This window comes from Sesamum indicum, linkage group LG3 (assembly GCF_026168435.1).
Source record: "Sesamum indicum cultivar Baizhima isolate 11 linkage group LG3, ASM2616843v1, whole genome shotgun sequence".
NCBI lineage: Eukaryota > Viridiplantae > Streptophyta > Magnoliopsida > Lamiales > Pedaliaceae > Sesamum > Sesamum indicum.
Genome location: NC_142659.1, coordinates 1,777,584 through 1,800,903, shown reverse-complemented (window position 1 = coordinate 1,800,903; position 23,320 = coordinate 1,777,584). Strand labels below are relative to the sequence as shown.

Sequence of the window (23,320 nt, the reverse complement as noted above, 5' to 3'; positions counted from 1 at the left end):
CTAGTGGTCACATTCATATCGTGATTAACTGAGACGATATGTTCCTTTTTCTTTCGAGGATTTGCATCTTTAGAGCCAAGTGGTCTACCACGCTTCTGGCGTATTTGTGACTCAGATGCATTTGATTTATTAAGAATCACTTCAGGGACTTCTAAACGAGCTGGAACATTTTCAGCCGGAATATGTGATTTTGTGACCTTTTTGGTATCTATCAACGCTTCTGGTAGCCTATTTGCAACACTTTGCAAATGTATGATCCGTTGAACTTCAATTTCACTATCATTTATTCGTGGATCCATAAAAGACATAGATGTTGCATTCCATGCAATATCTTTCCTTTTAATCTCCTTATCTACTCCCCCTAATACCGGGAATACTGTCTCATTAAATTGACAATCCAAGTACCTAGCAGTGAATTGATCACCGGTCATTGGTTCAAGATATTTAATAATTGAGAGAGACTCAAAACCAACATAAATTCCTAGTCTCCGTTGTGGCCCCATTTTAGTTCGTTGAGGAGGGGGTATCGGGACGTACACCGCACAACCAAACACCTTTAAATGAGATATATTTGGTTCTCTTCCGGAGACCAATTGTAATGGAGAAAATTTATGGTAAGCGGTAGGTCTAAGACGAATTAGAGCCGCTGCATGCAATATTGCATGTCCCCATGCTGATGAAGGCAATTTTGACCTCATCAATAAGGGTCTAGCTATTAATTGTAACCGCTTAATTAACGATTCTGCTAGGCCGTTTTGAGTATGTACATGAGCAACTGGATGCTCTACAACTATCCCAATTGATTGACAATAATCATTGAAGGATTTAGAAGTAAATTATCCCGCGTTATCTAGCCGTATCCTTTTAATAGGATAATCAGGAAAATGAGCCCTCAATTTAATAATTTGCGCTAACAGTCTTGCAAAAGCAACATTTCATGTTGACAACAAGCTTATATGTGACCAACGTGTTGATGCGTCAATCAACACCATAAAGTATTTAAATGGCCCACATGACGGTGTTATTGGCCCGCATATGTCTCCTTGAATTCGTTCAAGAAACATAGGAGATTCTACATTCACTTTTGTCATAGATGGCTTTGTAATTAGTTTTCCAAGAGAACAAGCCGAACATATGAAATCGCTTTTAACAAGGAACTTCAGGTCCTTTAGTGGGTGTCCATGTGAATTTTCAATGATCCTATACATCATTATTTTACCTGGGTGACCAAGTCTATCATGCTACAAAGTAAAAATACTTTGATCAACTAACTTCGGGTTAGTGATACTATGTGTTTCAACGGAGCTTATCAATGTGCCATATAAACCAGAACTATATGTTCTCATTCTTTCTAAAACTTGCTTCTGGCCAGTTTTATATGTTGTAAGGTATAGATATTCGATACCATTTTCATTCATGGTTTCAATATGAAAACCATTTTGTCGAATATCCTTGAAACTCAATAAGTTCCTTTGTGATTTACTCGAATATAAGGCATCATTGATATATAATCTTGTTCCTTCAGGTAACAAGATTGTAGCTCTCCGGAGCCTTCAATAAGATTACTAACTCCTGAAATAGTACTCACATTTGTTCTTGTCATTAACAAACTTGAGAAAAATTTCTTGTTTCTCAAAATTGTATGCGTAGTGGCACTATCAACAAGACAATGTTCCTTGTCATTGAGATTTGTAATGGCTTGATCCATTCTATATAAATGAAATAGACATATAATAAGTAAAAGAAAAACTTCATTCATAAAATATAAAAGCATTACAAGATTAAAAGAAATACCCTATCAATGAAAGTAAACATAACTGAATAATAGAAACATACTAATGACATATGAGACAAATCTAATCAACAAGCATGTCAAAATCCTCAGTAATGTCACCAAACTGTAGGGGCAGCTCAGGGAGATTTTTATCTTCATTTTCAATAGACTGGAAAAAATCTGAAGCATCCATGTGGGTATTGTCTGAGATTCCAGCCTCAACAAAATTAGTCTCAACTTCTTTACCCTTCGCTTTTACAGAAGCCTGGTATAATTTGACCAGATGTTGTGCCGTACGACAGGTACGGGACCAATGCCCAGACATCCCACATCTATAGCAAAGATCTTCATTTGTAGTTTTCTCATGTTGATTCTTTGCCTTGTTCCCATTGTGCTTCTGAATAATGGGATTAATCCATGTATTACCACGACTATTACCGCGACCACGACCACGACCGCGACCGCCACGACCACGACCATAAGAATGGCCCCGTGGTGAGCCATGGTAACGACCACGCCCCTTTCGTGAAGAAGTAGCATTTGCTTCAGGCAATGCCGCTGAAATTTCAGGAAGTGGCTTGGAACCAGTGGGTCGGGTGTGATGGTTATTCAACAAAAGCTGATTATTTTCTTCTGCAACAAGCATGCATGAAATCAACTGTAAATAGGTTTTGAACCCACGTTCCCTGTACTGCTGCTGGAGTACAAGGTTGGATGCATGAAAAGTAGAAAATGTTTTTTCCAATATTTGTTCATCCGTCACATCTTCTCGACATAACCTCAATTTTGATACAATTCAAAACATTTCAGAATTATATTCAGCAATCGTTTTGAAATCTTGCAATCGCAATTGTATCCACTCATATCTTGCACGTGGTAAGATTACAGTCTTTTGATGGTCAAATCGATCCTTTAAACTCTTCCAGAGTTGAAAAGGACTTTTGACTGTTAAATATTGAGACTTCAGGCTCTCATGAAGATGATGACGAAGCAAAATCATTGCTTTAGCACAGTCTTGCTCAGAAGCAATAGTATTTTCTTTTATTGTTTCTCCCAATTTGCTACTTGCCAAATGTAGTTCGGCATCAAGAACCCATGATAGGTAGTTTTTTCCAGAAATATCAAGAGCAACAAAATCCAATTTTGTTAGATTGGCCATTAAGCTACAACAAGTTAATATACACTTTTAGCATAATATTCAACATATACATAAAAGTAAAATAATATGTATTACACATGATATAAAGTAAAAATGACATGAAATATTACTAACATTAAGTTACATATAAGTTACCATGTAATTAGTATGAATTATAATGGCATGTGTACATGGAATTAAATAAAATGTTTGCCTTGAATCTTATAATGTTACAAATAGCAATTAAATGGTATTCATGCCAAATCATTTTCTTAACAAATAAATTTTGTTGCATATACTAGCAAAACATGTAAAATACATACATGGGCATATGAAACAAAACTATGTTATCGAAAAATTATAGAAATGAAATAAATAAACGAAGAAGCATCGGGCTTCTTGATCAAGCCATTATCTCAAAACACTTCAGGTGGTGAGAAAATTAAACATATACTTATCATCGCTTCAGGGATGATATTGCACATAATTGGTACAAAATATTTCACCTACTACTGGAGATGATTTTAACTCATTACTTACTTCAGGAAGCAATGAAATTTTATAGAACATATCCACTTCAGGGGATAAAATTAAGAATTGTATGTATATATGTCTACTTCAGGAGACATTGAAATATATAATATAATTACTCATATTTTATTATGAAATATTCAAGAATAAATCTAACTATCATATTGTAGAGGTAAACAAACAAAGAATAAAAATTACTAATAAAATTAACATTTTACCTTGATCGATCGTAACGTAACGTCGTGCTGATAACGTGTTATAAACTTAGAGAAATTTTAAGTTTATTAGCCTATCACTCTTAATAGAATATAAAGTAAAATATATGTATTTCTCCAACAAACTTTCTTTGTTATTCTCTCCAAAAACTATTTACAAATGAAATACATGGTGGTATTTATAGACCACCAAAAATGTGGTTACAAAATACACCATAAATCATTATAATTACAAATCATAATGGGGGATACAAAAGGGTATAACATAATGGGTATTAAAAATGAATATGAAGAGGTGTATGCATTCATATATACATATTATATATAATAGGTATCAATTTATTATAATTATTTTTAATACTTTGTCCCCATAGAGATTCATCATCAAAATATAAAATAGGGACAGTTACGCTCTCCTCCCATAAGGTTTAATATAATTACACATAGATTTTTTGTGGTTTGAGAAATTGTATCTAGTATTCCTGGGGTTTGTTTTCGTCTGACAAATAAGTCATCGGTTTATCAAAATTCACCAATTTGCTGATGTTAACAAAAGAAATTGAATGAAAATTGATATTTACAATTGATTGACTTATCAGACTTGTTGTAGGTCAAATAATTTTTTTTTTCTGACTAAATCATACTTATAACGGTAAAAATATACCTCCTCACATATATTAACGTGTGAAGACCTATGAAGGTAATTTGATCATAAAAATATCTATTTAATCTGTAACAAATCAGTAATAAGTCAATTGAAGGTAATATAGATTTTTTTCGAACTTTTTTTAAAAATCGGTGAATTTTGACAAACAGATGGACCTATATTAGACATAAACAAATCTCAAGGGTGCTAAATGTAATTTTTTGAATCACAGGGGTCTACGTATAATTACACTAGACCTCAGGGGAGGAAAGTGTAATTATCCCTATAAAACATTAAAGGGTAAATTTCATTTTGCCATCTGAACTATAACTGTTTTAACACTATGTCATCTAGTATTTTTTTGTGTCAACTTATCATCTCATCTTTGTCAAATTTGTACTTTTCCATATATGACCATTCTTTGTTGATTTTCTGCCAAAAAAACATCACATGTTGTACATATGTGAAAAATATCACATCGTGTAACCCTTTAATATTATATGTACACTACATGTGATTTTTTTGACATAAAACTTGATTGAAAAATAGTTATAAATGATAAAGTGCAAATTTTCATAAAGTCGAAATGATAAGTTTATACCAAAAAAAGTTTAGATGTTAAAGTGTCAAAATGATCATAATTCGAATGACAAAATATAATTAACCCAATATTAAAGAATAAAACTCGGGATAGATATAATCTTATTGATGTAAGTTACACTCACAAAAAATAAAATACTTCAGAATAACTCAAGAGAAAAAGTAAATCTGGTTTACAAAATTGTAAAAATTTGTATATTGAAATTTTTTTTTCTTCAAATTTCTTTATTAATATCAGTAAATTCAGTGAATTCCGGTCAATGGAGGGACTTATTTGTTAGACAAAAATAAACTTTAAGAGTGTTAGATATAATTTCTCAAACTACATAATATTTTTAAATAATTATATAAGATATCAGAAAATAAAAGTATAATTATCCCTTAAAATTAGGCGGAGAAGGTGTTGAGTGAAGCCAAACCTGCCCCGGTTACCATCCTTGATGCGGACATCTCGGCCCCTTCTTGCTCCTCAACAATAGTTACAAGATATTGAGAAGTCCTACTCAAATAATAAAATTAATAAAACGTTGCAATTAAGGTAATGTGTTTCTATTATTTTTTTACAATAATCTCTTGTTTCTTCATTCTCTTTAAACCTAAGTTTTTTATATGAAAATATTAATAATCATTAAATGTTCATATCTAAATTTTTACCAAACGATCTAAAAACAGTAGGAAAAAATGCAAGCAACTCCCTTGTGATATCGCAAATGACCCCCTTATGAAAAAATAAATAGCGATTTATCTCCCTTTATTTTTTAAAATACAACAATTTACCCCCCTATGGTTTTTAAAATGAAGCAACTTACCTCCCTGTATAAGGAGGTAAATTGCTTCGTTTAAAAAAGTATAAGAAGGTAAATTACTATACTTTTTTTTTCATATGGGAGTAATGTACTGAATTTCAATATCACAGGGGGTAAATTGTTATTCATCTAAAAAAAATATATGGAATTTCACTACTTAAAAATAATAAATACTTTCTTTATTATTATTTATTTATTTATTTATTTAAAGAAGGTCCTTAGTGGTGGTGAAGGAATATGCTTAAACTGCCCAACTGATATTGATGATATTTGCATATCTTTCCTTTATTAAAACTATAATAAAAAAAAAAAAAACAATACTTAATTGTCCTTTCGGATCTTATTGCTTATTAGTCCCTCTTTTTGTCTTTGCTCCAACATAGATTTCTTTTTTCTATTCTTTTAGAGGAACCACCCTCATATGCAATACTTATCTACATATAATACTAAGGAATAATTACACTTCTCACTCTTAAAATTTAATGTAATTATACGTAAATTTTCTGTGATTTAAAAAATTATATTTAGCACTCATAAAATTTACTTTCATCAAACAAATAAGTCATCCCGCTAGTAAAAATTTACTGATATTAACAGAAAAAGTTGAAGGAAAAATTGATTTTTACCCTCGATTGACTTATTAATGACTTATTGTAGGTAAAAGAATCTTTTTGGGACTAAACTACCCTTATAATGGTAAAAATATACCTTCTTACATGCATTAACACGTGAAGACGTATGAGGACAATTTGATCATAAAAAAATTATTTGACTTACTATAATTCAGTAATAAGTTAATGTGGGGTAAATTCAAATTTTTTTTAATTTTTTTTTTGTTAACATCAACATATTTGGTGGATTTTCACTAATATAGGGACTTATTTGTTGGACGAAAGCCAATCCCAAAGGTGCGGGATGTAATTTCCCAAACTATAAGATGTTTATGTATCCGAAGAAAAAGAGTATAGTTATCCCTATAATTAAATAGATACAATTCAAAAATTATATAAAATAGTACTTAATTGACCTTTCGGTTCTTATTAGTACCTCTTTTTGTATTTACTCCATCACAAATTTCTCCTCCTATTTTTTCGAGGTCCACCGTTATGACACGTCGTTTTTATGTTCATATAATTAAATATATACAATATATATTTTTAAATATACATATATATAATTAAAAGCAAGAGTGATAAATACATTAGTCGATTAACAATGTCATTGATTATTTAAAATATTTAAGTAATTTTGGTATAATTATTTAAGAGTATAATTGATATTTTAAATTTTAATATTACCAATGTACGAACCACCAATGAAGAATAAATTTTTTAATTTTATACTAGTATAAATATTATTTATTTTAGTGGAGTTCCATAACTAAAAAAATTGAATTAATTTCAATTTATTTGAAGATTAGAATTTGGAATTTATTTATTTACAAAAAAGAACCTCTATAAATTAATATTTGATAAATGAAAAAAGTGCAAGCAACCCCTTGTGATATCGCAAATGAGCAAATTACCGCTTATAAAAAAATAAATAACGATTTACCTCTCTGTATTTTTTAAAATGAACAATTTACTCCCCTATGATTTTTAAAATGAAGGTAAAATTGCTTCATTTTAAAAAGTAATGAGGGATAAATGACTATATATTTTTTTATAGGAGGGTAATGTGCTCATTTTTAATATCATAGGAGGTAAATTGCTAATCACCCTTTGATAAATTAATAATTTTTTTTAAAATAATAATTTCTTCGATCCCGACTTAGGCCCAGATCTAAGTTAATAATTTTGATATATTAATAAGATAATATTTTTCTAAAAGACCCTTATATAAATTTATTATCCCTTCAATATTATAGATTAATTATTCTATAATATTACGAATATTGGTTTATGTACTATGATTTTTTTTTTTTTTGAGAGATGTATTATATTTAATTAGTCACGTTGTATATAAATATTTTTAAATAAATAAAAATTATGAATCAAACTATGTTAATGATCAAATTTATATTATGATTGAAAATAATATTTATATATTTTATTATTATTTTCTGCAATTTAATTATTTATTTATGTATATGGCATCATATGGGAATCCCAATTTGCAAAGGTGAGTGCGTGTAGTGTGTGAGAGAGAAAGTGAGATAAATGCTCAAAAACAGTGGGGAGCTTTCGCACGCACACCAAAGTCTGGTGTTTTTTCCACGCACATATCCGCTTCCATAACCCTCAGATCTCTCTTCAGAAATTCCGTCTTTTGTTGTTTTGGTTGCTGGCAATTGAGATTTCCTGCCTTCCCTTTTTGTTCTTGTGCTGTGGCTCAACGTTGTTCGGACTCATATCACCGTAGGTAAAAAGAACAATTACACGCACAAACAGTGTGTATGTGTGGGAGATGACATGTGAAAGAATATAGGATAATGGGGTCCAAGAAAAAATCAAGTTCTTCCAAAAATCATCGCAGCAGGGGCATGTCGATCTCAGGAAAGTTTCTGTCTTTAGTATGGATTTGCAGTATTTTGTTTTGATCTGAGGTTTTGTTTTTAAAGATGTTTTTTTTTCCTTCTTGTGCTTGTGGATGTTGTGAATCTCTGTAAATTCAATGCGTGTAGTGAATATAAGATTATTTGTTAGTTTAGCTGGTTAATGGATTTGATAGTGACGGCGAGTGTTGATGCAGGGAGTAAAAGGGTTGTTGACTAATTAGGTTTCTCTGCTTTTTTGAATTCATCCTTGCATTTGCTTGGTGTATTAATGTAATTTTATATGGGGTCTTTAGCTATGCAGCTAAAATGGGCATTGCTGTTAGTGGGATTTGCTTGGTTGTGGAGAACTTGGAGACCACAGTTATGCACATTGCGAGATGTGTGTGTGTGTGTGTGTGTGTGTGTGCGGGCGCTCTTGTGATATGATATATCTATGCAAGGTGTGAATGAGTGGTGTGCTTCTTAAGGAAGATAATTGAGTGTTCTGAATATTGTTTGGCAAAATTTGCTCTTGAGGAATCATGGGATTCTTTTCCTTTTTTCTTTTTTATTGTTCATCTGTATTGTAACTAGAAGGGAATAGCAGATTTGGTCCTTTTGCATATGATTTGGTTTCTAATAGCTAGATGCTCATACTATTCGAAAGTGAGATTTTGAATTGGAAAATTTTCCATTGTATGAATGTTGGGGGCAATCTAACATTTTAGATAGGAGCTATTTGCATGTTGGATGAGCTAAACATAACCTCGTATTCAAACTGTTCCTTACCCAGGATAGTTCCGTCTTCTCAGCTTGACGTATCTACTTCAGAGTGCAGTATTTTAAGTTTGTCCCTATGATTTCATGGAGGCAAAAGCATTGCTGAGGCCCCAGAGCTGCAATCTTTTAATTGGTGGATAATCATCATCTCATTATGTTGAACTGGCGTGATCATGGGAGGGCTAACTGCTGTTCTTGTTTAGTTAATGTTGTTAGCTTTGAACGGTTTTCTTGTTCAGTTAATGTAGTAAGGTTTAGTGGTCAATTTGTTAGGAACTAGAGTTTAGCAGTTAACAGTGTTCATGCATCCTTTATACATGTGGAACAAAAGTTTAGTCTGTTGTTACAGGTCAACATGTCCCTATATGCTACTAGCAGAGAAAGCAGCATCTGTTAGATTGATTTGAATTGCATTTGAGATGTTGAAGTTCTGAGGCCTTATTATAGCATCCTTGTCTTCTTTTGTGTTGTTACAGTTAGGAAGAAAAAGGATTTTTCTGGAGCTATATTTGCTTACCAAGAAGTTCAAGGTTTACCAATCTGTTGACTGTTTCAGGCTTAGGATTGAAATTGCTAAACCGACACTAAATTCTGCTTCATTTCATAAGTGATCCCTTTGGAGACGAGCTTCAATTCTGCACATGTTGCTAGGAGGAATAGAGTTGTACTATATAAACCAAAAAAGAAATAAAAATCTATAAATTGGTTTACCGACATTAATAATTTGAAGATAATGGATCAGTTGCTTACTTAGAAGATTACTTTGTGGCATGTACATTTGAGCTTTTATGCATTTTTGTGTACTTGAAGATTGATTTCCAACTAAAATATGCCTGGGAAATGACTGTTCTTTGTGGATATAGATATTGTACTGTTGTGACACTGTTGACAGCAGGCATACCAGTTTTCCGGATAAATTGATACCATTATGTTACTAAAATCTAGTTTAGTGCATCCTTGCTGAATGATTTGTCGAGCCATTGCTGATTCTGATTCAGGGATCTTACTTATATTCCTTATAATTGAGAAATTTCTGCTTTGCAGGGCTTCGTATAAAGCACCAACAAGAATTAGAAAATTTGACCCTGACCTCACAGCCTTTCAAGACATTAAAGCTTTTTATTCTTGCCGTCACACGATATCTCAGCCGATCAGTAGCATATCTTTTGTCACATCGTGGTTGGCTTATGCTGTTGAGTACCATTGTTGCGATTGCTGGCGTACTACTTGTTACTGTTGATGGTCCTCATGAGAAGGTAGTCAAAATAGTAATGCTGAAATGGACAAGGATTAGTGATTCAGCACAGTTTTTTTTTTTTTTTCTTTTTGTTACTGTCTTTTGGAATGAAATTCAGATTTCCAGGCTTTATTTGAAGAAGGAATGGTTTTCTAATGTCTTTCTTGTTGCCTTTTGCAATTATGGTTATTTTGGGCTCTTGTGGTCAATGGTTGACATGTCTTGGGTCATTTCATGAATCTAAATTTTACATGCAGCATGTTGAGGAAGTTCTACGTTATTTGCGATTTGGATTATGGTGGGTGGCTCTTGGTGTTGCATCTTCCATTGGACTGGGTAAGCAAAATCGACTTGATTAGCATGTCCATTCTATTTTCTTGATGTTCTTTATGGGAAACACTTATCTGCACTGGGTGGTGTTCAGAACCCAATTTTGAGGATCACGCATCCTTAGCTGTCGCTAGGACCCACCATGATGCCTGAATTTTGTTGTGAAACACAAAACACTCCTTGTAAGGAAGAAACTTCCATTCTTGGCTTTAATGGCAAAATCTGTCTGATGAGGAAATATAAGAATTTTATTCACGCTACAAGCTTCTGATGTGAACTTAAACTTTTCCTCTATACCAAAAAGATACAAGAGCAGACATGTTACTTCACCTTGACCCAACATTTAGATATGATTTCCAGTTTATTTTTCAATTTTTACTAGTATGGTAAGGTTATATCTGGTATTACTTGGGATCCACATGTGTGTCTTAAGCTTGTGGCAGAATGCATGGATCTTGTCCTAGAATTTGGAGGTGGCATATCTAGCAGTACTCAGGTTGTTAGCTGGGCTCAGTTAAAATGCATACTCATCGAGATATCTATGGATAGGTCACTGAAGTTCTGAAGTTGACTTCTGATTCCTTTGTACTTAGTCACCCTAAAACCTTATTAGCTTTGGAATGCATTATTTTCTTTACTAATTGATATCTACTCATCCATGTTAACATGCATCACAATTTGTAAGCTAATGAGCAATCTGACTGCATGAACTTTTTCAAAGAGATGACAAGTTGACAAGCTTTCCCATGCAACAGCTGCATAGAAGATTATCTGAACTTGTTCATCTGTTATATCTTTCTACAGGTTCTGGATTGCACACTTTCGTACTCTATCTGGGACCTCATATTGCATTATTCACTATAAAGGCAGTGCAATGTGGTCGAGTAGACATTAAAAGTGCCCTATATGATACAATACAATTAAAAAGAGTTCCTTCATGGCTTGGCAAGGATTGTGCTGAATTTGGGCCCCCGTTGTTTCCATCGTCACATGGCGTACGGATTCCCCTTAGTAGCATATTGCCCCAGGTCCAGTTAGAAGCAATCCTGTGGGGTCTTGGCACTGCGCTTGGTGAACTTCCCCCTTACTTCATTTCAAGGGCAGGTATGTCTACATGTAGCTGTTTCCTGTTTCCGAGTCAAGTGCTTTTGCGGGCTTGACATTTTAATTCAAAAATTCTCCTTCTAGTTGTAGAAATATGAGGATATGTATTCTTAGGATAATAAGAACTTTGCTACTTTATGGGGCCAAAGGTGATGTATTAATTTCTACAAAGGTACCATTCATTGCCCCCAAATTGCCATGTCGGTTTTATTCTACTTATTGGGTCTGCAAGCATTAAGGTTGCATCGTAATTTCACATTGATAGTTGTGTAAGTCATGTGCTATCGGTAAGTTGAACTTTTTAAACATGTGAAGGGCCTTATGTTTACCCTCTCTTTTATGCAGCTCGCTTGTCAGGTGGTAAAGTCAATGCAATGGAAGAATTGGATGATTCCTCAAAAGAGGATGAGGGATTTATATCTGCTCGACTAAATAAAATTAAGCGCTGGTTCCTGTCACATGCCCAATATTTAAACTTCTTCACGATTTTAATTCTTGCTTCGGTTAGCTCCTTTATTTCATATCCTCTGGTTATCATTTCGTCATATAGCTTGCAACTTTTACTTCCTTTTCACAATTCTCTTCTCTGTATGAAATAAGTGAGATTTCTAGTGGAAAGATTCCAGTTTTTTCGTTTTTATTGAATTTCTTTCTTCGCACATTCTTAGTACATAAGTGGCCTTCGTTTTTAAGGTTTGGCCACATTATACCCGCTGCTGGATCTTTTCATCTCCATAAGGATATTTTGTAGGTACCTAATCCTTTATTTGATCTTGCGGGCATAATGTGCGGACAATTTGGAATTCCTTTCTGGGAGTTCTTTCTTGCAACGATGATAGGCAAAGCAATCATCAAGACTCACATACAGGTTTGTGCAGACCTGAAATCTTGGCTTTTGGCTTTATTCAATACAAGTGTATGCTCCTTTTATCTGTCAACATTCTTAACTTACACGCAACATTTTCTCCATCAAATGTAAACAATCGGCAGACGGTGTTTATCATTTCCGTGTGCAATAATCAACTTCTTCACTGGATGGAAAACGAACTAATTTGGGTACTTAGCTTTATACCTGGGTTTGACTCTATATTACCCAACCTCGTCTCCAAACTCCATAAGATCAAAGACAAGTACATGGCGACTAAACATCACGTTCCGGCAAATAACAAGGTATTCCTGTGTTCCATCTTCCCTAATCTATACGAATTTATCTCCATACTCAATACTTTTTTTTCATTCGCAGGGGAATAAATGGGAATTTTCTCTCGCTTTCATTTGGAACACCATCGTTTGGTTCATGCTGATGAACTTTTTCGTCAAGATTGTGAACGCAACCGCACAACGGTACCTAAAGAAACAACAAGATAAGGAAATAGCAGCGTTGAAGAATAAATCATCCAAGCAATCCGACGACTCTGATACTTCATCTAGGTGAACTACTTCTTTCCATTTTCTTCGCCCCATTATACATTATAATTTGTTTCTACCCAACAGGGGTTAGAATTATGGGAGACGTTTATATATAGTCGCCGTTGAATCCCCTGACGTGAGAATGCATGTGTAAGCTCCCCCATTTGAAACTTGTACAGAAAGCTCTGGAATTTGTTTATTCTGTGAAACATCAGGGGAGGACAGTGGTTTTACTCCTGGGGGCAATCAAAAAGAAGATATTGTTGACATTTTAACATGAAATTTGAACTATTCTTTGGGTAATGCAGCTCTGGATGTGGTTTCTGCATATGATTTTGAGCGTTTTTTCATCGATGGACGATGATTCTCGTCGTTTCTTGCTATCCGAGGTGTTCTTTTTTGCCTTTTTTTAGGGATCGGATACAAAAAACATGAAACATGGTGAATTATATCACATCAGCGGCATGATTTATATCATGCTGATGGTGTATTGGCGTAACATGATTCACACTGTCTTGTGTTTTCAAATAAGATCTACTATATATGATATCTCATAATCAGGAAATTGTATCATTTCAGATTTTAAAAAAAGAAGAAAAGGGTGTTACCTCCACCCCAACGCCACCAAAACAAAGAGACGGAAATTTGGAGAGAGAATGTAAAATAAATTTAGTTTTATATTATTCTTTTTAGAGGCAACTGTAGTTATTTGTTTTTAATAAATATATTCCAACTTTATTACTTCATCTTCTTTTTTTTTTCTTTCCTAATAAAATTATTTACAGGATAAATTACAACCACATCTTTTGAGATTTGACATAATTACAAATATTATTTTGTTGTTTGAAAAATCACAAATGCCTTTTGATTTTAACATCCGTCTAACAACGTGTCCATTTAATTAGATTTGCATCTCATTTGCGATATCAGAAGTGAGTTGTTTGGATTTTTTCCTATTTTTGAATAAATCAAATGCATAATTATAACAATCATATAGTAATTATCAATATATATAACTATATCTAATCAAACTCTACTATTTACAGTAAAACGACACATGCTATTAAAATAGAATAACATCCCACGTGTTGGTGGGGTCTGAAGTCATGACCTTAGAGTTATAAAGTATCAGCTTCGCCAATTAAGCTAATTTTTATCGGCATCAATAGACAACTTAAAAGTATAGTTGAGAAGTTGAATACATATATATATATGTATGTATTTGCAGAATCCAACAACCTTAGTATTATTAGCTAATTCTTTGCTTTCAAGTCTTTCAACCATTAATGTTCTCTACTTAATTAAAGCCACCAGCTTAGGTCTCATATCTCCACCTCAATAATATATATTATTTTCAGTTTTTTTAACTATTATCTCTCAATTATAACTAAAAATTTTTGAATTAATACTTATCAATTAAATCCCATTTTAATAATTTGAATCTTGATAATTGAGAGAATTAACCCCCCCCCCCCCACCACCCCACTCCACCCCATCCCACCACATACTATCACGTTTAATTTGAATAGCGAATTTATAAAATATTTAAAAATTTAGAAAATAATATTGCATGAGTATAACATCTGTGTTAAGAGCTTATAAGCTTCTGGTCTCCTAAAGGACACCTCAATAGTTGACGATCCAATATTTTATTATTGAAATGTTGGCCTATCGGGCGCGTGTGCATGTATTTTTTTTTAAAAGAATTTATATATTCCTTCAAAGAAATATGATATTTCTAATTGATTTATCTTTTACAATTTCGAAAAACTCTTTCAAATTAGTTATAAATTTATATCACTAATATCTTATAAGCATTATTATTTTATTTTATTTAAATATTTTAAATATTTTATTTTTAAAATAAGATCCGACAGCTTCCAAATTTTAAAAACTATCTTATAAAATTATATTATAATTTTGTTAAACTAATTAACATGCGTTGCATGAGAATTGGAGTGCACTACAAGTTGATGAAGATGGACATTTAACCATATGCCACTATCTCTACCTCACTACTTTAATCTTGAAAATAAATGCCTTTCTTCTTTTTCTTATTTTCCTCATTTATTAGGGAAAATTGTAATTTAGGTCCTATAAGAGAAAAAATATTATTTTTTTAATCTCACGATTTACAATTTTAGCATATTTGGTCTCGTAAGCTAAAAAATTGTAACATTTGGGACCAAAATGCTACAATTTTTTTTTATAGGATCAAATTTGCTATAATTTTTTATCTTATGAAATAAAAAATGCTATAATTTTATATTTTATGGGATGAAATGTACTAAATTCATAAATTATAGGATCAAAAATATAATACTTCTACAGTATGGACCAAAAGTGCAATTTTCCCCTTTTATTGATATGAAAAAAGGTGGAAAAATCTCTCTTATTTTGAGGCCCACTTCTCAACAAATTTTCTTAAAAAGAGTAGTCATTGTCTGAATCACATCGGTCCACTATATATGAAAACCTCAAAATCAACCTCAGGGGGAGGCCCAAAAAACTCAAAATTCTCACTATAAAACTGACACAAAATCTTGCAAGCCAACAGAAAAGAGAGTCCTATTTGAGTTCTCAAGGGGAAAGAAAAACAAAGGAACTGTTCAGACAAAAAACAGTTGGCAAAGTTTGCAGAAAAAAGGAGGACATGGGCTCAATTCTTGAAAACAAAGGTGTTGTGATTTTGTTTTTCATCTTTAGTTTGTTTGAGCTGTCTGCTGGAGCTGTTCATAAGGTGGGAGATTCAGCTGGTTGGACCACTGTTGGGAATGTTGATTACAGGCAATGGGCTGCTGCAAAAACCTTTCAACTTGGTGATATTATAGGTATATATATATATGTGTGTGTTTGTGTGTGTGTGTTTATGTGTTTCCCTCTTCCTCTCTTTGTCTGTTTTGTCCTGTGTTTTTGTGTATATTTATGATGTTTTGGAGAATCATGGGTAGTTCTGTTTTGCTGTGTTGATGCAAAGACGCCATCTTTCTTTGAAAATTTCTAGCTTGATGCTTAGTTGAAAATGATGCAAGAAAACTCAGGTGAAGTAAGGGAACACACTTTGAAATACTGGGGATGTTTAGATAGACCTTTTCTCCTAACTTTTTCACATTGTGACGTTCTTTTACGGAAAATTTTAATTCAAATCAGATTTAGTCGAATACACTAATTATATGACAAGTGTAATATACATATGGTGTGATAGGCGTATAGTTCAATAAAAGTGACCACTCACACTTACTTTATAATCGATTTGATTTGATTCATTAGTTTTAACCTTTTAACCGAAGCATTGATGGTGATGCCAAGACATGCATGCGTACATGTGAACTCTCCTGTCATGATCATGTTTCATAATAACCTATGGAGTATGAACAAACCTTGTGTCTGAACTTCCATTGTTGCCGTTGAATCCACCAGCACAATCATAAGCAAAAATTTCTTACCTATGTTTTCGTATTCAATGGTGATATTATATATGTCATGTTATTAGTAACATTCACAATGCTGGTACGATGTAATTTGCACTATTTAACAAAGATCCTAGGCAAATGTTCTCCAACACAGAGTCACAGTTAATTTTTTAAAATAAATTACAACGAGTTTTCTTGAGATTTGGTATTAGTATGAATACCCCTTATTGTTTGAAAATTAAAAATAACCCACTCAAAAATAATTATACAGCTTCTAGACAGTGATGTAGACATTACTTTATCCTTGCTTAAAATTTTTAATCAATCCTGTATCTATTTTACCTCTACAGCGATTAGAACTCTTTTCATTGCATAACTATTCAAAGATTCATTCAGTAATGAATTTTACTTTATAACGTAAATTTTCTAGAGTATCGGATACGTGTTCTCATTATTTTTTACTTGGACTTCGTTGTTATCTGACCAAGCAATGTTTTGTTTGTATACGCTTTTTAGTTTTCGAGTACAACCCTCAGTCTCACAACGTGATGCAAGTCACACATGCGGAATACAAGGCATGCAACGCCTCATCCCCCATTTCTACCCACACAACTGGAAACGATTCCATCACCATCAACACTCACGGCCACCACTTCTTCGTGTGTGGCGTGCCGGGGCACTGCCAAGCCGGGCAGAAAGTCGACATAAACGTCCTTCGGTCTCCTTCACCAGCACCTAGCCCGTTGGGACCATTGCCCTCTCCAGTTCCTGGATTCACATTACCAGCACCTTCTCCCAGTAATGCAGCTTCTCCCTTTGCTGTCAACATGCTTTTCCGGAAGCTCTCATGGCTGCTGCTGCTGCTATCCGTATGTGTTTAGCTTATCTTAATTAATTGCAAGAAAAATCATTTCTCAGCAGGTTCCTTGTCTTCGGTTATTGGGCTGTAATTTCTGTTTGTCTATTTGTTTGAATGAGCAATGCTATATTCTACACCATGCTTTTGTAAAGCATAGACAGATTTTCTTGAAAGAAAAATGAGGATTTACATTTTTGGATTGGAGAATTATGCACTTTTGTTCAAGACTCTTTGGGATTACATTGGTTTCTGAATTTGTTTCGACACTGAATTGCTGTTTGTTGTGAAAAATTGAGGGATATTTATGAGTTGTATATTATGAAATCAAGCTAAGAGTTACTTTATTTAAAAGATAATTATTGCCCCGTTGGTGCTAACGAAAACGACAGTTTGCCTCCCAAGAAACGACTTATAAGCTTTTATTTTTGACACTTTGAAATGATCTCAAATGCTTTCCAAGTTGAACTCAAGTTGACCTAATGAAATGGGCCCTATTTATAGAAGTTGAAAAGATATCACTGGACATATCTAATCGGATGTATTTGAAAAGTTATGACTTTTTATTTGAATTAACGCATCATTTCATCCAAAAGACATATCATTTCACCCAAATGGACGCATAATTTCACCCAGTAGATACATATTTTCAAACAAAGGACACACATATTTGATTAATTAGACACAATCAGTTGATGATTGGGTACTATCAACTATCATCCACATATTATGAACTTATTACGCATCACACATCATAACTAATTACTTGTTATTATTTAATTTGATCAAAATAAATATATTAATTAAATTTATTATTTAATTTGTTATTCACCATTTTTCAACACTATTGACCTTAGAGAATGACATTTGCGCATATATGTGAAGGTACTTTAATTTAAAATCTCCACTAGATTGTCAACTATTTTTTCTAAAACAAACAAATTCTTTTCTAAAGGTTAATTACATTTAAAGTATCTTTAAAAATGTAAAATTATATTTTTTCAAAAAAAATTAAAATTAAATTTATACCCCTTTCAAAAATTCTCCATTTACACCTAAAATCATTATGTTAGAGTTTGGAGAAAAAATACTGATATTAGCAAAATAAAAAACATAAATTTTTAATTTGGTACCTCATTTAACATTCTCATGTATATTTTTTATTTTTATAAAGAGATAAATGTAATATATATATATATATGGAGAGAGAGAGAGAGAGAGAGCTGGTTAACATCACTATATTTTTTCTTTATAAGTACAAAATTATTACATGAGAATGTTAAATGATGGATCAAATTAGATTTTATGTAATTATTTTGCTAACATTAATATTTTTTGTCCAAATCCTAATAAAAGGGCTAAGTGTAAAATGATTTTTGGAAAGGAGGTGTAAATGTAAGTTTAAAATTTTTTTAGAAAAAAATTAATTTTATATTTTTAGAGAAAATTTAAGTGTAATAACAATTTTCACACACATTAGTACACATAGAATTTGGATATATATATATATATATATATATATATATAGAGAGAGAGAGAGAGAGAGAGAGAGAAAGAGATGATTATACATTATAGTGATGTCTCTATTGTCTTGGGTAAAAAATGTGTCCTTCCTCTCCGCCCTTGATTCTGATGCACTATTCTTCTTCTAAGGAGAAATCACAGATGTATAAAAGTTCACATTCATCCATTATCCAAAAATTTTCCGAATTTTGAGGATCTAAATTTAGTAAAAATTTGAAGAAAATAAATTAAAGAGGCAACTTTTCATTACATTGAATGCTTTGGTAATTATCTGCATGTAATATGCACAGGGGAAATAGCAGGAGAGTGAGGGACATTGGTCCTGCTAATGTTTCCTCTGTCTCCCCACCACTCCCCTCTGCAATACATATGCATATCTGTGTAAAACTTAGACAGAAAAGGACATATTTTTGTGTGCATGAAAGAACCTACTGTTTGGACATCCTGAGATTTTAGCAATTCTGACATCTTTGGAGAAGCAAGAAATTAATAATTAGTACAATGCCAAACCTCCAGGACAACAACGTCTTCAAGTCTAAGATCACAGATTGTGTGTTGGCTGCTGGATTTTTGCTGCCTTAAGTGGCTTAATTTTTTGTTATGATTATAGGTAGACATATAATATGTAACAGTTTCTTGGATTTTTAAGTATATTAAATCATATATATTCTTGTACTAAATTCTTGATTTGGTGGGCTTTGTTTGGATGATCAGCTGGGGTAACTGGAACGGATGATCTTTGAGCAAGTTCCCAGAATCTTACAAGAAAAGGGTCGACGAACTAGAAACCAACTACTGTAGACATGATGATAAGTCTTAGCAGCAGCCGTAGCCAGTTTATATGCAGCTAAGGCCTGCAGCAGTTTGGGACGTCGGCCTACCTTATGACGGCATCCGTCTTCTTCGTTTCTGGCTCCCTCTCCGGCGCTGTTGCAAGCTCAGCTTGCAGATGTCTTCTCAAAAACTCTAACCGATCCTCATTTCTTTTCTCTAGAACTTGGGTCTGGTTAATTTGTTACACAGTCCCACTTGAGGAGGGGGCAAAAAGATTATCTTCGGTTAGCTACTGTGCAGCTCAACTAGCTCAAAACTTTACTTCAGGCAGAACAGATCATATCAGATCACTTGTCACTTGAGGAAGAAACGTTTTTTTTATGGTTTTGCGTTATTTTTAGTTTTTAGTCATTAGTTAGCACTTTTATTTTTTTAGTGTTTTCTTCTTCATACTTATTTAGCGTTTTTAGCAATAGGCTTTCTTCTTCTTCTTTTTGATCAGTGATGTACATTAATAAAAAAATATATTAAATTGTAAGGGTAAAAAAGTAATTTGGTATGTAGTAGACACACCTTAAACATATATACCTCACCACACCATATAATTTCCAACACCCTATAAATACCAAAATACTAATTTTTTAATCCAAGTGACTATTCATTGGCAAGACACCTTTTCTCTTGAAAATTACACATTTTGCGTAAATTGCATTTCACTTGGTGTGTAATTGTGCCGAGGTAAAATTCCCGATTTTATCCTTTAGCAAAAAAACCTCGACCACATCATTGGCGCCGTTTGTGGGAAACCGTTATCTCGACACTGAGTATGCAAACCAGGTCTCGGGCGTTGGCGGAACAAGACTCGTCTCGTGAACAGTCACCATCCCAAGAGGTAACCCCCCTGACTCATGAGCAAGTACCCCTCAATGGGAGATTCCTCCTGAACATCGGCATACCTTTCTTCTCTTTTGATTATTGTACTTCGAATTTTGAGTTAGGAAGTTAGTTTTCTTGTCGTAGTCCCAACAAACGACACAAACTTAGACAGAGATCCTTGAAGTTTCACGAGGACCCTAGAGGCAAAAATCGTCATTATCATATAGACAAAAGTCGCTATTGCCCCGGGACCCCCTAAATAGAACTTTCATCGAGATCCTCGTCAATAATGTTGCTCCGAAAACTTTACATCACCTTGAAGTTGGTGAAAGACCGACTCCGGGACATGAAGTATCCTTTGAGGCAATGTCCCCTTATCAAATTCTTGAGGCAAGGTCCCCTCATAAAAAATGTTGGAATCAGAAAATTTTGCCCCCCCTTCCGAAGTTGGTAAAAACCTAACTATGGGGCTTGAGCAAAAACATCCCTTGAGGCAACATCTGGCGAATACAGATTATAAGAGAACAAAACAACATAAGTGTAGTGACTACATTTATGAACATAGAATACTATCGAGTTACCTACCAAAATTTTTAACCTAATGGATGGTGAAGAAATCACCCCAAGAGGCTACGTCCTTAAAAAAAATTTTGTGCCGCTTCACCCTCTCCGAAATCTTGGGGGGCTCCATTACCAAATGTAAAAATTGTTTACGGGGAATCTCATCTCTTGAAGATGGCGTCGAATTTCTCAAAATAAATGGAAGAGTTCGGCGCGAAATATGAATAAATTCTGAATAACCTCTACTAATAAAAACTGAGAGCAAATATTGTTAAGAAATATTTGATGATGTAATGGTAGGAGTTTTTACTTGCCACCTTTTTGACCTCGGTTCAAAACCCAGGGGACGCAAAAATTAGCATCTCCTCACAACACTTGAAGACTCAAGCCAAGCTTAAGAAGGGCTCTAGTTGCACCACCTGGTGCGCCGCACTAGTTCGGGTGTGCGCGAGCTGGACTCGTGGGGTGCACCAGGTGGTGCACCCCACCAGCCCCACCGGCTGGTAGTTGGAGTGCGCCACTTGGAGCACCCCGCCGACTGGCTCAGCTCGAGGCCGGCAAGTGTACCAGCGGCGGTAACCTCGAGCTGGGCACGCAGTGCGCTGGCTGGTGCACCCCCCTCGAACTGGGCTTGGTGGTGCACCCTGCAATCGAGGTGCACCCCCAGTTCGAGCCGGCACCTAATATTGTTGGCTAAGCATTTGCACTGCCATCCACACCCATGTGTTAACTCAATTCAAAGGAGTGTTTACTCTCGGACAAAATATTACACTGGGTAGGCATATTCCATCCGAGAGTGGGGGGCTGTATAATGTACATTAATAAAAAAATATATTAAATTGTAAGGGTAAAAGAGTAATTTGGTATGTAGTAGACACACCTTAAATATATATACCTCACCATACCCTATAAATACCAAAATACTAATTTTTTAATCCAAGTGACTATTCATTGGCAAGACACCTTTTCTCTTGAAAATTACACATTTTGCGAAAATTGTATTTCACCTGGTGTGCAATTGTGCCAAAGTAAAATTCCCAATTTATCCTTTAGCAAAAAAACCTCGACCACATCAATCAGTAAGAACTTCCAAGGTTCTTGCTCTTCTGCAGCTTTAGGATTTCAGCTTCAGCAGTTATTGGGGTTGTTCAGTTAATCTAAGAGCTTTATAAATAGTGTTGTAGCTCCCATTTGTGAACTGATCTTTTTAGCAGTGCAATTTTGAGTATTCTGGATCTCTGTTTCCGCAAATGGCAATTGTTTCTCTTGCTTCCTTTCTCTAAAATTGCGAAATTATGCCTTTCCCCAAAGAAGCTCTAAATTTATACTTACACCCCCTTTGAAATTCATTGTTTACAAATGATCCCTTTTCGTTAGAATTTAAAGAAAAAATGTTGATGTTAGCAAAAAAATTACATAAATTTTCAATTTTACCCTTCAATTAACATTTATATGTAATGATTTTGTACTTGTAAAAAACAAAATGTAATGACGTTGACCTCTCCCTCTTTATATATATATATATATATATATATATTACTTACTTTCTTGGATGCAGGTGGGATCGGAGAAATCTTGAGTTTCCACCTTCTAGAGACGGACACTAGACAAGAGCTTGGCAGGAGTGGTGGTGGTGTTGGTCTGCTCGTGATGGCCTTTGCAATTTTGCATGGTCATGGGGTCCCCACTGGGGAAGCTGATACCCACTGAAATCTTCCCCATCGAGACAAGAACTGCCGGCTACTCCTTTGCAGTGAGCTCAAACATGTTGTTCACTTTTGTCATATCTCAGACATTCCTATCCATGATGTGCTTCTTGAAGTCCGTCATCTTCTTCTTCTTCTTCTCCACATGGATTCTTGTAATGGGAATCTTCGTCGTGTTCCTCCTGCCGGAGACGAAAGGCATGTCTATCAACCTCATGGGAGTGTGTGTATGGAGACAACATCCTGTGTGGAAGTGGTTCTTCAAGGACATGATGAAGAGGAATAGAGGATGATGATGGAATTAAGGAACGAGGGCTTTTTGTACATGGGTTGGTGGTTTTTTCTTCTCTGGTTTGCATGAACACATAATGTTAAGAGAGTTTGTTCGATCGTGGTGCGGAATGAGTGGACTTTGTTTAAGTCTTTTTCCCCTCCATCTGATACTGCAGTTTGAACTCTGTAAAGTCCGTCCTCATGATCAATGCGATCCAATTTTTTGTATATTTTTGTAGGTGTGAGTTTGTAGATTCTAACTCCTTTGGTTTTTTAAGAAGTAACTGTAG

At 34.0% G+C, this 23,320-nt stretch overlaps 2 protein-coding genes and 1 pseudogene across 2 annotated transcripts; 2 read left to right on the top strand and 1 right to left on the bottom strand.

The window, feature by feature from the left end:
- Positions 1-1,856: 1,856 nt before the first annotated feature.
- Positions 1,857-2,933, bottom strand: LOC105168641 (uncharacterized; annotated as a pseudogene).
- A 4,894-nt stretch (positions 2,934-7,827) lies between these two features.
- On the top strand, positions 7,828-13,377 carry LOC105156988 (vacuole membrane protein KMS1). Its single transcript, XM_088878789.1, has 8 exons — positions 7,828-8,206; positions 10,012-10,222; positions 10,461-10,539; positions 11,338-11,637; positions 11,983-12,140; positions 12,389-12,505; positions 12,628-12,807; positions 12,881-13,377. The coding sequence occupies exons 1-8, from the start codon at positions 8,142-8,144 to the stop codon at positions 13,070-13,072; spliced, it is 1,302 nt and encodes a 433-aa protein (XP_088734915.1). The 5' UTR covers positions 7,828-8,141; the 3' UTR covers positions 13,073-13,377.
- Positions 13,378-15,538: 2,161 nt separating this feature from the next.
- LOC105156987 (mavicyanin) lies at positions 15,539-17,546 on the top strand. The gene is made up of 2 exons (XM_011073270.3): positions 15,539-15,878; positions 16,977-17,546. Exons 1-2 carry the CDS (start codon positions 15,701-15,703, stop codon positions 17,339-17,341), a joined length of 543 nt encoding a protein of 180 aa, XP_011071572.1. The 5' UTR covers positions 15,539-15,700; the 3' UTR covers positions 17,342-17,546.
- The last annotated feature ends 5,774 nt before the right edge of the window (positions 17,547-23,320 follow it).